Raw genomic sequence first — 15,481 nt, 5'->3', positions numbered from 1 at the left:
TTCCCCTTACAAACCCCCCCAAAACCTTACAAACACCGTACGACGAGTCGTACGGTGTTTGTAAGGTTTTGGGGGGGTTTGTAAGGGGAATCATAATCATTTATAAGGGCAGTTATCGGCAGAGGTTGACAGGTATGCGTCCGTCCGTCTTCAGCCCATCCTCTGCCTGCCAGCTCACAAGTTTTCTACCTATTTTAGACAAAACATGCTGGGACTCGCTGTTTAAAAACGAGGACATGGCAGAGATCTTACACCACTTTGCCGTCTGTCACGTGGATGCCCTCGGGCAGCACGAGGGTGCTAACACCTTTTCCACTGGGTGAGCCAAACACACACACACACACACACACACATTAACATACAGAAAAACACACAGTACGGTGACCTTTGACCCAGCCGCTTGGCTGACCTGCTTTGCTGAGTATTGTTTTGACCAAGTAGCAATGTTACCGTCTTTTTCTATCTAAACGTTTGATTAGATGTCAATTTTTGTTTTAATTAGATATTTTTGTATTATTAGAAAATTACACTTACATGTATTTTGTATAACAAAGGACCCCTGATGGTGCAGTGGTTCTTTTGCCTGACTTACGGAATTGATTCCGACTCGGTGGTGGGGTGATTGTGAGTGGGAATGGTTGTCTGTCACTATATGTGCCAATGGCGACCAGTCTTACGGGTCGTCGGCCTTTTGCCCGAACTCTGATGGGATAGGCTCCAGCACCCCACGACCCTGGCAAGGCTAAAGCGTGTTGAAAATGAATGAATAATTATAAAGCACACATTTGATTATCTCATCTCATTATATTTATTGACTAAAATTTTATTTTGTTAGACAGTGTGCACTTTCATTACAATTTGTAAAAATCTGTATTTTCTGCAATTATATTCCAAATACACATTTTAATTGTTTACTATTTCAAATTAAATTGAACTTGTCTAAAACATCAAACCATATTTTTTATTGAATGTTTTAAGGTTTGTTACAAATTAAATTTAGTCATTTTGATTATTCAGTCATTTTATTATACTAAAATATATAATAAAATAGACACCATTTCATTTTATTTTCAAATGTATTTGCTTTACATTGTATATGTAAACGTCTTTGGGTATGTGACTTAATTAGCAAGACTTATTTTTTCATTCCCTCATTCATTTTCTGAACCGCTGATCCTCACAAGGGTCGCGGGGGGTGCTGGAGCCTATCCCAGCTAACTACAGACACCGGGTGGGGAAAACCCTGAATCAAAGAAACACAAAATTATTCAAACTCATACCTAGGGGAAATTTTGAGTGTTCAAACCAGCCTACTTTGCATGTTTTTGGTGTGTGGGAGGAAACCGGACTACCCGGAGAAAACCCACTCACGCCCGGCGAAGATCATGCGAACTCCACACTGTAATAAAGTTATAATCTGATCCTATTTGTTTACAATAGAGATCTCAAATTACACTTACATATTATTTTTCATTATTTACACTTTCCATTTTTGTAATAATATTGTTCTCCTATTTTATACAATATAGTGGTTGTTAAAAAAAAAAGACCTACAAGATGTATATTGCTTTACTACATTTTAAAATATCTTCCTAAAAGTATAACATTCTTGTTTTTTTTCATCTGCATTTTTTGATCAGACTAATTCCCCATTTTCTTTCTTCAATACTGTATTTTTTATTTTAAATCTTTTTTTTTCGGCAGCTACGAGTATCCGACCATGGACGAGCTCTCCGAAACACTCCCGCTGGTGCTCAAGCATTTTGGGTGTGTCGAAACGCTTATACTCATTAAACGGCGGACACGTCGCGTTGGTCTGCAACATGCTTTTTGGGACTAACAGCTTGTCTGTGTGTTTGTGTGTGCTACAGGCTAAAGTCTGTTATTGGATTAGGGATGGGAGCCGGAGCCTACATGCTGACCAGATTTGCTGTGAGCCACACATACACACACACACACACACACACACACACACACTCCTCATCCTCACTCTCCTCCCCCTCAACTTTGATTAATAATTCACCGTGAATAAATCATCGTGCTACTATTCCACAGTTTTCATAACGGAACTTAGTAAAACTGTAATTAGTTTCAACTGACGCTAAATAATAAGTTAATAAATCACACAAACTAAGATAAAACACCTATGTAAATTATTCTTAAAAAGTGATTGGTGTTATTTGAGTCTTTCGGTGCTAAGCGGAATTTGAAATAACGAAGCATTATCATACCTGTCAACCTCTGACGATAACTGCCCTTATAAATGATTATGATTCCCCTTACAAACCCCCCAAAAACCTTACAAACACCGTACGACGAGTCGTACGGTGTTTGTAAGGTTTTTGGGGGGTTTGTAAGAGGAATCAATAATCATTTATAAGGGCAGTTATCGGCAGAGGTTGACAGGTATGCATTATTGTAGGAAAAAAAAAGCATATTCAAAACTCTGTGTGATCAACAATGGAGGAAATGGATGCAATTGTACCATTCATCTTCACCACATTCACGGAACACGACCTAATATAATGTAATCAACGTTTTTATTTATCTTAGCTTGATTACCCGAAAATGTTGGAAGGTCTGGTGCTCATCAACATCAACCCTTGTGCTGAAGGTTGGATGGACTGGGCTGCCCACAAGGTGACAAAACTCAAAAACACTGCAATGAAATACATAATTATGAATTTGAAAGGGTGAAAATATAGATTTTAGATTGACAAGACTGTATATTCTGACTCTAGATCAGCGGTTGGACCCACGCCATCCCTGACTTGGTCATCAGCCACCTGTTTGGGAAGGTCAGCACTATATGCACTAAAAGTGCCCAACATTTGGTAACAGACGCTGAAATGCTAATCTTCTAGGAGGAAATCAACCGCAACCAGGACATGGTGGCCACGTACCGCCATCACGTGATGAAAGACATGAACCAGTTTAACCTGCAGCTCTTCATCAAGGCCTACGAAAGGTGAACTACCGTATTTATTCGAGTATAACGCGGACATTTTTGTACCAAAAATCAATTGTCTGGTGAATCTGATGATGACCAATCAGACTTTGAATTTTTTTAAATGTTACGATGATGAATTAGACTTTAAGGATTTAAAATGGTAAATTCCATTTGAGAATTGTGTTCATATTGGTAGAAGCTTGTTTTACCAGGTTTCCATACCATATGTTGTTAATAAATGTTTTGTCATGGCGACATGGTACTTGAACGTTTGGTCGACCGGACTTTTGGTCGAACGGACGTTTGGTCGACCGGACGTTTGGTCGACCGGACGTTTGGTCGACCGGACGTTTGGTCGAACGGACGTTTGGTCGAACGGACGTTTGGTCGAACGGACGTTTGGTCGAACGGACGTTTGGTCGAACGGACGTTTGGTGCGCGTTATACACGAGTGCGCATTATACACGGGTGTGCGTTATACTCTGTAAGTGTTTGTTGTCTTTGAAGGCAGCCACAAATGGACACATTTGTTAACCGAAGGATTTTGCTTGTGTTTTCAAAGTCGAAGGGACCTGGAAATCGAGAGGCCGGTTCCGGGAAGCAACAACAGAACCCTCAAGTGAGTCGTTAATTTGTAGTTTGATTTGAACATCTTGCTCATTTGTGTTCTTTGACCCAAGGTGTCCTAGCCTTTTGGTTGTTGGGGACAACTCGCCCGCTGTGGAGGCTGTGGTAAGCATGAAGATGCTACTATGACACTCATTTGAAACCTCAAGCTTTGTTTAAAACTAATTTGGAACTAAACTATGAACACAATAATGGCGATGCTGGTTAATGCCACAAAACTAATTAAATCATGGAAATACATTAGAGGAAAAAAGAGATCTTAGAAGTGAAAATGAACGTTATATTTTGCTGGCAAAGATTGGCCATGGCCGATGATGATCATCGCTTATGAATTAATATTACAGAGAATGGGAAAGAAATTTCTGTACTGTAATTTGATTTTTTTCCCCTTCATTAATGCTTCTTACTATGTCCATATTTGATTTGGACACACATGCTAAATACCTCTTTTTTATTGCATACTAAACAAATACAGATATTTTGTACTACTGACAACTTAAACAACAAAATATTTAATGACACTAACATTCAAAGATGCAAGATTAGATGTACATCTTAAAAACATTCTCTAAATTCCTGCTTGGTACGCGGAAGAACATTTTACAAAGACATTATATGTCTTTAATGTGCTACTTTTGGCAAGTCCTACAAACACAGAATTAGCAAGAATGTCAAATTCTTTAAACTGGAAACGATTGAAGAGCTTTAAAAGCACAGGAGTTTTTCTATTCAGGCTCAAAATGTGAATTTAAAAACCCAACCTGAAACTGAGACTCTTTTTTCCTCTTACCCTGACTTGTAATCTAAATTTAAGACAGCGTCCAGCTTTAACACCAATCTGTCTCAGTTTTGTAATCCCAATTTAAAGTCCTCACCCTTACTTGAACTTGATTTGAACCCTAATTCCAACCTGTTACCTCTAACCCAGGCTTAAAACCATCCATTGAAATGGCAAACCCATGTTCAATACCTTAATTTATGAAACCCAAATTCAGACTTTCTCATCAAGTTTTGAAAATCAACTTGATCTCATTTTAAAACACTAATTTGAAACCCTAACTTTGATTAAAACCCTAATCCTAATTCAAACCCCTAAATGAAAGTCTTACCCTGGTTTGATTGAATCATCTTAGATTGCAACACTTTGAAATTCCAATCTGTCATGAAACCTTTATTTTGATCACAAAAACCAGGCTTGAAAACTCAAGCAATGCTTGAAACTAATTCTAGTTCCAATGACCAATTTAAAACAATTTTAAATTCCTAAATAGAAGCCAAAATCCCCATCTGGGAAAATCAAATTTTAAACAATACCATCCGTTTCTAACCCTGCTTGAAATATTATCTTTAAAACTCTTAGATAAGTTTAAAACACATTTTTAAAACTTAAAAAACGGACTGTCTACACAAATTTCCAACTCTGAGCCAATTTTGAAACCTAAACGTATTGTAAAACTAACATTAAACCCAACTCTGTAACTTCATACCTAGATTCCAAAACCTAGAAATGCTCCAAAATGTTAACTTGAACCCATCCATAATTCATTGACTTTTATTCTTCCTGCAGGTTGAGTGCAACACCAAACTGGACCCTACAAAAGCGACACTGCTTAAGGTAAGACCTCCACTGTCTTCACTCCTTGTTATCGTCACGGAAACAACACTGCATTTGTGTGCGCGCGTTCACCTGGTGACATATTAACCGGAGGCTGTGCTCAATCTGCTGCGTTTGACCTACTTGCGGCGACCTCTCGCATCGCCCGACAGGCCGCCGGCCAAAATCTTTGACTGTCGCTTTTGAGCGCGGCCAAAGCGGATGCGCCGTTTAAAGCCGCTTTGGAGAAACAAGTCTCCAGCTCTTTATTAGTTTTTTTATTTTAAGTTTGTCAATACAGTGGTACCTCGAGATACGAGCTTAATTCGTTCCGGGACTGAGCTCGTGTGTCGATTTTCTCGTAACTCAAAACGAACGTTTCCCATAGAAATGAACTAAAAACTAATTAATTCATTCCAACCCTCTGAAAAAACACCATAAACAGGTTATTGGATTGGAAAAACATTTTTATTTGTTCTAATTCGCCATCTATTAACAAAGTAACAAATAACTAGTGGTTTAATAGCACTAAAATGTGTTTAATATTATTAAAATTAGACGGATTTCGCGGAAGGGAGAGAGATGGACAGAGAGGGGGGGACTTTTTGCACGGCAACACGCTCGTAACATAACATAAACAAATTTAAATGAACTTGGATTACGATGCAGACACACTCAAACATAAGTTTAATATTTGCTCAAAATTTTACTCGTATCTCAAATTGCTCGTATGTCGGGGTCCCACTGTAAACATATTGTTATATCTAATGTTGAATTCCTTTCCTTTCAGATGGCGGACTGTGGGGGCATGCCCCAGAATGACCAGGTGTGTATGATGTCATACAAAGCTTAAAATAGCATAAATAGATTAGGATATAGAGAGAAAATTAGCTTTCTCGGTTATACTTCGCCGACTTCTTTGGTGGAATTACTGCATAACGATTAACCTGATCTTTACGTTAACCCTTTCTCAAATAACATTCATGTTGGACAGGGGTCTCAAACTTGCGGACCTTGGGCCAATTGCATCTTACAAGACAATATACGGCCCCAATTGACATCCAATTGTAGTATTAGTGTTGCACGCATATTTTGTGATGTGCAAAATATGCAAAATAATGCATTTTTACAAAATGAATAAATTCATTCAAGGATAAGTTTTGGATAGAAACACAAGTTAATGAATAAAAGAGAATTTAAAAACTCAGCTGATTTAAAAATGATTGAGTACCAAAATACAAATAATTATAAAAATAAAATTGATAAAAAATGATAATAATTAAAGTATTTTTTTTTTTTAAAGCATAAAGCACTTAGTGTATTTTGTTTTGGAAATGTTACTTATTTAGCATTTTGTTTTAGAAATTCTTGTCATGTGTCAGCTTATCTCTTTGGTTGTATTAATGAATTTATTTAAAATTAATTTGAACCGGAAATGCCTGAAAGTTTTTTTGCGCCAATCTGTGTTTTTTTTATATCAATTTATATCCTTGTTTACTAACTACCACAACACTTAATCTGTAGCTGGCAGTGAATGAGTTAAGATAATGATATAATAATTAATTTTGTATCATTTAAGATAGTCTCAAATCCTTGAAGTTTGAAAATTAATACTTTGTTTTTATCTATTGTAAAAAATGTTTAGCGGCATTTACAGTTGGCTTAATCACCACCATTAATTTTATTTTAGACATAATAATATGACAGTCTCTGTTTATCATGTGTATATACTATAACTTTACCTGCATATGGTTATTGTCAGGCGTTTATAAAAATGTTCTATCCTTTCATAAAGACAAATCAGTATACTTTAAATGATGCAAATGAATGTATCTTTGTTTTTTAACAGCCTGGCAAACTCACAGAGGCGTTGAAGTACTTCATTCAGGGCATGGGATACAGTGAGTAGTACCTGCTTTTGCTTTTTTTAATTCTTTACTCCCCTCTGATGGTCAAAATCAGAGAAGCACTTGCTCACGAGAACATTTTTCTCCGGGCACAATGAACGTTGTTTCATTTGAAAAAACCAAATGTCAACTTTTCCGTCTTTTCCACGCAGTGCCGTCAGCCAGCATGACTCGCCTGGTGCGCTCTCGCACAGCCTCGGGTTCCAGCGTGACATCCTTCGAAGGCTCTCGCTCCCGTTCGCACACCCACGAGGGCAACCGTTCGCGCTCGCACACCAACGAGGGCCCGCGCTCACGCTCCCACACGGCCGACCACCAGCGGGGCATCGCCCCCGTGGCCGACGCCACCCCGGCTGCCCCCCCTGTGTCGGACCAGGGCATGCTAAAGGCCCCCGAAGTACCCTGCTAAACCGATAAAATGTCTCATTTAACTCCATTCTTCATTTGCTGCAGAACTATCAACATATTTTTGTTTTTAAAAAAATAATCTGGATTAAGAGAGTTGGACCTGACTTGGGTCTGGTGATGTAGTGTGTAAAGTCAGCGCTAGGGGGTGACAGAGAGCACATAATCTTATTTCGCATCATTATTCATACCTTCCTGTTCTTTTGTACCAAACGGACATTTTTTTCACCGAGAGTGGATTTATATCCATTTTTATTCGCTAGTGGGGCAGTGTTACACTTGCCCCATATTTCAAATCTCCATAGAAGTGTGGCACTTAAACACACAGATGAAATTGAAATATAAAATTTCACTGATGGGGCAGTTTACTACTTGCCCCATGTCAAACCTATCATTTGAGAAAATTGTATGTCCTTGAATTAAAATTGGTCAGCCTGTGTGACACATTTTGGGCAAGTTTCATCAATGGTGGGGCAGTTTACCACTTGCCCCATGGCAAACCTAGGATCTAATCAAATTTAATGTCCTTGAATTTTTCAATTAGGGGCAGTGTGACACTTGCCCCATATTTCAAATCTCCATAGAATTTCTGAGTGTGGCACTTAAACGCACAGATGAAATTGAAATATAAAATGTCACTCTGGTGGGGCAGTTTACTACTTGCCCCATGTCAAACCTATCATTTAAGAAAATTTTATGTCCTTGAATTAAAATTGGTCAGCCTGTGTGACACATTTTGGGCAAGTTTAATCAATGGTGGGGCAGTTTACCACTTGCCCCATGGCAAACCTAGGATTTAATCAAATTTAATGTCCTTGAATTTTTCAATTAGGGGCAGTGTGACACTTGCCCTACAATCAAAATTTATGACGACTAAATGGTAAAAAGGACAATACATGAAGCTTAATTTTTCCGCGGCGCCGCCCTTGTGGACCATGCCATTTTTACTTCATTTTAAATCTAGATTAAGAGTGTTGAACCAGTGCTGACGAGTCTGGTGATGGTGTAGTATGTAGGGGTATCGTTAGGGGATGACAGAGACTGCGGAGGAAGCTTGTTGCGCATCATTTTTCCACCTGATCTTATTTTTACCCTACTGACAGCTTTGTCACCTTATTGACATTTATGCATTTTCGCATTTCTTTAACTTTGCTTCTGCTCTGAAAAGTATTTTTTAAGAAGAAAAAAACCTACCACATTAAGTGACATACTGTCTGTTGTTAATCCAAACCACTCGAAATTGAATAGCTTTATTAACAACGCCGGCAAGAAGAAACAATTAACTGTTTTTATACATTTTTTTTCTATACAATCAAGCACAATGGAACAAAGCAGTGCCATGCAGTTGTTCTCTTTGTGTGCGTGTCAGATGTCAAACTTCCGATTTATTGTCTTTGTTGTCATTAATGATAACAGCGTAGAATTTAGCTGACGTGTTCTCTTTCCTCTATGTCTTGCACTACGTTGTCAAAAACATTTGCTTTTGTAGGAGCTTATTAAAGATAGCTTGTAAAGATGCTGGCGATCAAGCGGCATAACAGTTTGTATTTATTAAGAAAAATGACATTAAAAAAATGACAACTTGTAATTCATCTGATTTCAGCGTCAATTATTTTCTATTTCCAGACTAAAATAAATATATTTTACAATATTGCTTTTTATTTTTTACACTAAGAGATGCGCAGCTATAGGAACACTTTAAATTTGTTTTGTATTTCTAAGTGCTTCTGCGGACTGTTACTGTAACTTTACAATTGTAATTGCTGAAGACATTTTCAAACTATTTTACTATACAGTGGTACCTCGAGATACGAGCGTATGTCGATTTATTCGTAACTCAAATGAACGTTTCCCATAGAAATGAACTAAAAACAAATTAATTCATTCCAACCCTCTGAAAAAAACACCCAAAACAGGATATTGGATTGGAAAAACATTATTTGTTCTAATTCGCCATCTATTAACAAAGTAACAAATAACTAGAGGTTTGATATTACTAAAATGTGTTTAATAGTACTAAAATTATACGGATTTTGAAGGGGGGAGAGAGAGAGACGGACAGAGACGGGGGGGGGGGGGTCTTTTTGCACGCCAACGCGCTCGTAACATTTGCTCAAAATGTTACTCGTATCTCAAGATAAATATTTGCTCAAAATGTTACTCGTATCTCCAGATAAATATTTGCTCAAAATGTTACTCGTATCTCAAGATAAATATTTCCTCAAAATTTTACTCGTATCTCAAATTGCTCGTATGTCGGGGCACTCGTATGTCGAGGTACCACTGTAGTATCTTGCATTAACTTCTTGTGTGTGGAAGTGGAATTAGAGTGAAGTAAAAGTGTTTTTAATTGGTATAATATGTATACATTTTTAGATAAGTGAAATTTTGATACCCGTATTTCCCCGCTATCATTATAAACAGCAATAAATATCAACCAATACTTTCCATATCCAAGTAAGAAAAATGACATAGTATATCCCAAGAAGCACTTCTCACAAATACATCATCAGTATAAATATTTGCTATTTATTATTTATCCTTCCATCAGTGAAGTCTTTTTAAATGGCCTCATGAGCCTTTTGTGCAAATATACAGTATACATCACGTCATAATTTCCACATTTTTCCAATAGGAAAAAAAAAGACTTACACATATAAACACACAAAATACGTATTAAAATGAAAAGTTTCCAAACGGGGTTAGTTGATGACCTCTGAGTATCCGTAGTAATTCTCTAGCTCGGCGAAAATGTCGTTGGGGTTCTTGCAACTGAGGTTGCAGAAACAGGCCTGCACCCACAACATCTTCCAGGACAGGGACGAGCCGTCGGGGCACACAAAGTCCACGTCCACCGTCTTGGACTTGTATGGGATGCAGCAGCGCTCATCTGTGCACACGCCGCAGTATTTGGGACGGTACTGCCGGGTACTGGTGCAGCCCGAGATGCTCATGTTGAACGCACGCTCTTCACGGTACACGTTTAAGCACTTTTTGCCAGCCTGTTGCACAAGAAGTCATTCATGTATTGTATTTTCTTGATATTGAACTTGTTATAAACACATTCATAAGTAGAAGCTATTATTAGGGTGTCATGTTACACAAAGTGGCGCATTTTCTGGACTATGAGTCGTACTTTTTTTCATGGTTTTGCCGGGCCTGGGACCGGAGACCTTCCTGCAATTCTTATTACTTGCCTTGATTCCTAAATAAATTGGAAATTGTGTACAATATTTTTGGGATTATAAGTCAGACTAACCAAATAAACATATATAAGTCGCACGTGAGTATAAGTTATATAACATTATACTTTAAAGTAATAGTAAAATAGGGAACAACAGGCAAAATAAGCACCTATCAATGTAACATATTAACATTTTTGGATAACGATAACCTAAAAAAAACAATACATAACCGTATAACCGTTTTTTGGGGTTATCGTTACCCAAAAACTTAATATGTTACATAGATAGGTGCTTATTTTGCCCATTGATCCATATTTTACTATTACTTTAAAGTATAATGTTATATAACTTATACTCATGTGCGACATATATATATTTCATATATCAATGCAACAAATTAACACTTTTGATAACAGTAACCTAAAAAAAACAGTTATATTGTTTTTTTTTTAGCTTATACGTACGGTGTTTGTACGTTTTTTGGGGGGTTTGTAAGGGGAATCATAATCATTTATAAGGGCAGTTATCGGCAGAGGTTGACAGGTATGGAATGTACGTAGAAAGGAAGGTGGATGACAGATTTGAGGAAGGAAGGAAGGAGACATTCTTTCGGACTTTGTCTGTTTCTACCTTAATGTGTTTGGTGATGTTGACGTCGCATGGCCGGATGTTGCATAGACGCGATTCTTTGACCGGCTCGCATCGCTGGTTGGCATTGGAGACACGCAGGGACAAGCCGCGGTCGCACGTTTTGGAGCAGGGACTCCACGATGTCGTCTGGCTCACGCAGTTGTTTTTTTGCCGGCTCCTCAGCTCAGCGGGGGGAGCTGACAAAGATACGTTGATGTTACAAGTGCAGTGGTACCTCTACTTGCGAAATTAATGGGCTGCAGGAGTTTTTTGTAACTTGGATTTTTTTTCGTAAGTAGAGGCATATTTTACATTGAATTAGCATCATTCATTCCACAATCTTTAATTGTTTAAAACATTATGCAAGTCTACCAACTTGTTATGAAATATGTATGCAAATGTATGTATGCAAAAAGAGCAAGATAACTATTTATTAAACCATTAAAATGATGCCAATGACACCGAACCAAACAAAAATAAATCAAAAGATGCAATCAAACATGCAATTCCGCTTTCTCTCTCTTTTGATGTTTTGTACTTTGGAGAAATTATCATAGATTGGAACAATAATTTAGATATCAAAGCGTTTTGAAACCTGAAAAAAATTGTAGGGCAAAGCATTCGTAAGTAACGATACCATTATAGTTAAAAATGAGTTGAAAGTGTCCTTTTGACAAAAGCTTTAAATTTTTAATCCTTTAAAACATTATAAACGTATACCAATTTGTTATGTAATATGTATGCAAATGTATATATGCAAAAAGAGCAAGAAAACTATTTATTAAGCCATTAAAATGATGTCACTGAAAAATTATGCCACACAAAAGATGCAATCAAACATGCAATTGGCAAAGCATTCGTAAGTAACGATACCATTATAGTTCAAAATAAGTTGAAAGTGTCCCTTTAATAAAAGCTTTGCTGCCATCTGGTGACCTCTGCAGTTCTAAACTTTTTTTTTGGAGGAATGTCAATTCATTCCAGACTTTTATAGCCTTGTGTGGTGGTCTTACCCTCCACGGCATGTCTTGGCGCCGTCTTGCGTCCCCTCTTGGGCTCATCGCAAATCCACTCCTCGCAACACTGTCCCCGCACTTTGACGCGGCGTGGGTTCTGACACCAGACGCGGGGCGGCTTGGACTCGGTGCACAGCGGCACACAGCCGATGGCGCCGTTGACGCACACGCACTGGTACTTGCAGCTGGGCTGAAAGCTCTGGCCGTTGCGGTAGATGACGCCATCGTGCTCGCAACCCGTGCCGTACATATCTACCGAGGACAACGCGGGCAGGGATACATGCAGAAAAAGTGACATCTTGCACATTGTTGTTCACCCAGGTTAGGGTAGTCCTCTGCAAAAGTTAAATGGGGGGAAAACCAGCCTCCTCTTGGGTGGTCAAGACTAATTGCAGCTTTAGTTTTCAGTTTCAGGTGTATGAAATTGATGTCAATTGAGAACAGTCATAATGGGATCTGGTTTGAATATGTTCAGATTCACAACTGTTCTTACGTTACCACTTTTTCGCCTTAAAAACCGTCAAAGTCAAGGTTCATCCTAGTTGGACTTATGGCTTATGTACATATCATACACCCCAAAATGGTGCATCTGCACTCCCTAATTTCCACCTCTGGACCAGCAACACTTTGCATCACCAATGACAACAACAACCAACTACCTCAGGAAACAATATAACCTCACACCTAGATTTTAGGACAAAAAAATCATTTTTAGTTAAAGTCAAGAATCTCCAACAACCAAGAAGATTCCAGTTTCCCCGACTCAACTTCAGAGGTGACCTGGATGCTGAGATTCCATGCATTACCACGACCGTGACCGAATGTTTGGTCGAAAGACGTTTGGTCGAAAGACATTTGGTCGAACGGACGTTTGGTCGAACGGACGTTTGGGAGAACGGCTTCGCATGCAATTGATAGATTTTAACATTGGGTGAATAGGGATTTAATGACTATGATTTAACATTGAGTGAATAGGGTTAGGGTTAAACAAATGAAAGTCTCGTGACTCAAACCTCGTTCTACCAAACGTCCGTTCGACCAAACGTCCGTTCTACCAAACGTCCGGTCGACCAAACGTCCGGGGGCCAAACGTCCGGTTGACCAAACGTCTTTCGACGAAACGTCCCAGTACCATACACGACTGAGGTCATGAACCGGCTTTTGCGAGTGACACTTACATGCACACAGGCCCTCTTCGTACCTCGGTTTGTCCGAGGTATAGTCACAGTAAAGCCCCTTGTGGTGGTCGCAGGTGTCCGCCTCGTTGCACTCCTCGCCCAACTGCCGGGCGCAGGCCTTGCAGCAATCGCAGCCGTCCATCAGGAGGCTGACGCCCGGCGGGCAAGCGGGGGGCTCGGCGGGACACTCGCAAGGCCACCGACAGTACTGAGTATGGTTGTAGGGCTCGGCGGTAGGCGACGTGACCGTCGGCATGGCAGTGGAATTCTGGGAGGAGGCCTGGCGGATGGGATGTTGGGAAAACGTAAGACTCGGCACGGTTTAACTGGGCCACATCAAAATTGTGGTCTCAGAAGTCTGTTATGACTTTATGAAAACCTGACAAATGTTTTGTCATTTGTCGCTGTTGAGTGGATACACCGTGTCCAAATATGGTCAAATTCATGTATTTGTCGCCATTTGAAGTGACTTTCATCCATCATTGTTACAGTTTGGAAAGGAGCGTGAGAGAAAAGAAAAAAAAGGAAATCTTTCGGGCAATTGAACTGTCCGAACCATGACTAAAATTGGAGATTAATATCTTTAGCCTAACAAGGAAAATGTTTTGTTTTGGGGATGGTAAAATACTGCTTCTGCATGTTCAATCTTCATATGTATATGTATATGTACATGTATATGTATATGTATATGTATATGTATATGTATATGTATATGTATATGTACATGTACATGTACATGTACATGTACATGTACATGTACATGTACATGTACATGTACATGTACATGTACATGTACATGTACATGTACATGTACATGTACATGTACATGTACATGTACATGTACATGTACATGTACATGTACATGTACATGTACATGTACATGTACATGTACATGTATATGTATATGTATATGTATATATATATATATATATATATATATATATATATATATATATATATATATATTATATACTGAAGAAAAACAATTTCCCTATTTCAATATGAAATATGTAAACAAATGCATAAAGTTGTAGTATATTGTATTCATGACTTGCAAGGTGTTCATTCCAGTTTATTTTCAAATGTAAACGTTTGCTAGGAGAAAATTTGTAATGCAGCGATTCAGGCGGCCACACGAGGACGCAAATGCAGATTAAATAAAGAAAATCTGCCATTGCAGCATTTAAATCTAGTGTTTTAATGTACCTTTTTTGTTTATCTAAGCTAATATATATATATATATATATATATATATATATATATATATATATATATATATATATATATATGTATATATATGTATGTATATATATACATATATATATATATATATATATATATATATATATATATATATATATATATATATTAGCTTAGATAAACAAAAAAATATACATTCTTTTTTTTTCAAGTCTAATATTACCTGTTGAATCCCGACTGCAGTTAGAATCCACAAGAAAAGCCAACTCATCCCTGGTGAGTAGCCTCACATACATCCAGTCCAAAAATGCTGTTCATCTGCTCCTACATGCAGTGTTAAGTGTTCCACATGAACAGCCCAAATACTGCACCCAACTGCAACATCTCCACACTGACAAATCTACCATCCGAGTGAACGAGCGTGTTCAGAAGACAAGTGCAAAAAAGCCCACGATGACGTCGACATGCTTTGACATGCTTATTTTCTCCTTGCTGCTCCATTTTCACTGCACAACTCCTCCTCCTTTTCCTCCTCCTAACAAGCTCTGACGTCCTGCTTCTCCAACCTCTGACACAAGCATTTTCAATAGTCTCCCCAAGTGTGATAACATGGGAGACCTCAATTACTAGGTCTTGCTCGAACAAACACGTTTTTCATGCTTTAAAGTTAGATTTTTACGGTTGATGATTTGGGGACTTTTGACCGAAGATGGTCTATCAAGACCTCGTATTTGGTCTCAAACATGTCTGTGAAAGTGTTCATTTGAATTCCCCTCACAGTCCCTATTT

General features: G+C 38.3%; 2 protein-coding genes across 3 annotated transcripts in view; one reads left to right on the top strand and one right to left on the bottom strand.

The window, feature by feature from the left end:
* The window catches only part of ndrg1a (N-myc downstream regulated 1a), a 16,727-nt gene extending 7,652 nt beyond the window's left edge, over positions 1-9,075 (top strand). For both annotated transcript variants that reach the window (XM_077590361.1, XM_077590362.1), the window contains 12 exons: positions 199-319; positions 1,705-1,767; positions 1,872-1,932; positions 2,554-2,640; positions 2,742-2,798; positions 2,865-2,968; positions 3,513-3,569; positions 3,631-3,682; positions 5,145-5,192; positions 5,962-5,997; positions 7,021-7,072; positions 7,231-9,075. In XM_077590361.1, the coding sequence (XP_077446487.1) occupies positions 199-319; positions 1,705-1,767; positions 1,872-1,932; positions 2,554-2,640; positions 2,742-2,798; positions 2,865-2,968; positions 3,513-3,569; positions 3,631-3,682; positions 5,145-5,192; positions 5,962-5,997; positions 7,021-7,072; positions 7,231-7,487 (995 nt within the window). In that variant the 3' untranslated portion in view covers positions 7,488-9,075. The remainder of the gene's footprint in view (positions 1-198; positions 320-1,704; positions 1,768-1,871; positions 1,933-2,553; positions 2,641-2,741; positions 2,799-2,864; positions 2,969-3,512; positions 3,570-3,630; positions 3,683-5,144; positions 5,193-5,961; positions 5,998-7,020; positions 7,073-7,230) is intronic.
* Positions 9,076-9,991: 916 nt separating this feature from the next.
* ccn4a (cellular communication network factor 4a) lies at positions 9,992-15,135 on the bottom strand. The gene is made up of 5 exons (XM_077590589.1): positions 14,916-15,135; positions 13,493-13,772; positions 12,312-12,566; positions 11,299-11,495; positions 9,992-10,485 (listed from the first exon to the last, which is right to left on the bottom strand). The coding sequence occupies exons 1-5, from the start codon at positions 14,961-14,963 to the stop codon at positions 10,186-10,188; spliced, it is 1,080 nt and encodes a 359-aa protein (XP_077446715.1). The 5' UTR covers positions 14,964-15,135; the 3' UTR covers positions 9,992-10,185.
* Positions 15,136-15,481: the final 346 nt, after the last annotated feature.

The sequence above is a fragment of the Stigmatopora argus genome, chromosome 21 (genome assembly GCF_051989625.1).
Source record: "Stigmatopora argus isolate UIUO_Sarg chromosome 21, RoL_Sarg_1.0, whole genome shotgun sequence".
Taxonomy (NCBI): Eukaryota; Metazoa; Chordata; class Actinopteri; order Syngnathiformes; family Syngnathidae; genus Stigmatopora; species Stigmatopora argus.
Note: the sequence above shows the minus strand (reverse complement) of the source record. Positions and strands in the feature narration are given on the sequence as shown.

Bases quoted from the DNA above. Each gene is read 5' to 3' on its own strand.
- ccn4a (XM_077590589.1), bottom strand. From the start codon at position 14,963: ATGAGTTGGCTTTTCTTGTGGATTCTAACTGCAGTCGGGATTCAACAG. The intron at 13,773-14,915 runs GTAATATTAGAC...CCCATCCGCCAG, and splicing joins CTGCAGTCGGGATTCAACAG to GCCTCCTCCCAGAATTCCAC. The intron at 10,486-11,298 runs GTAGAAACAGAC...CTTGTGCAACAG, and splicing joins ACATCACCAAACACATTAAG to GCTGGCAAAAAGTGCTTAAA.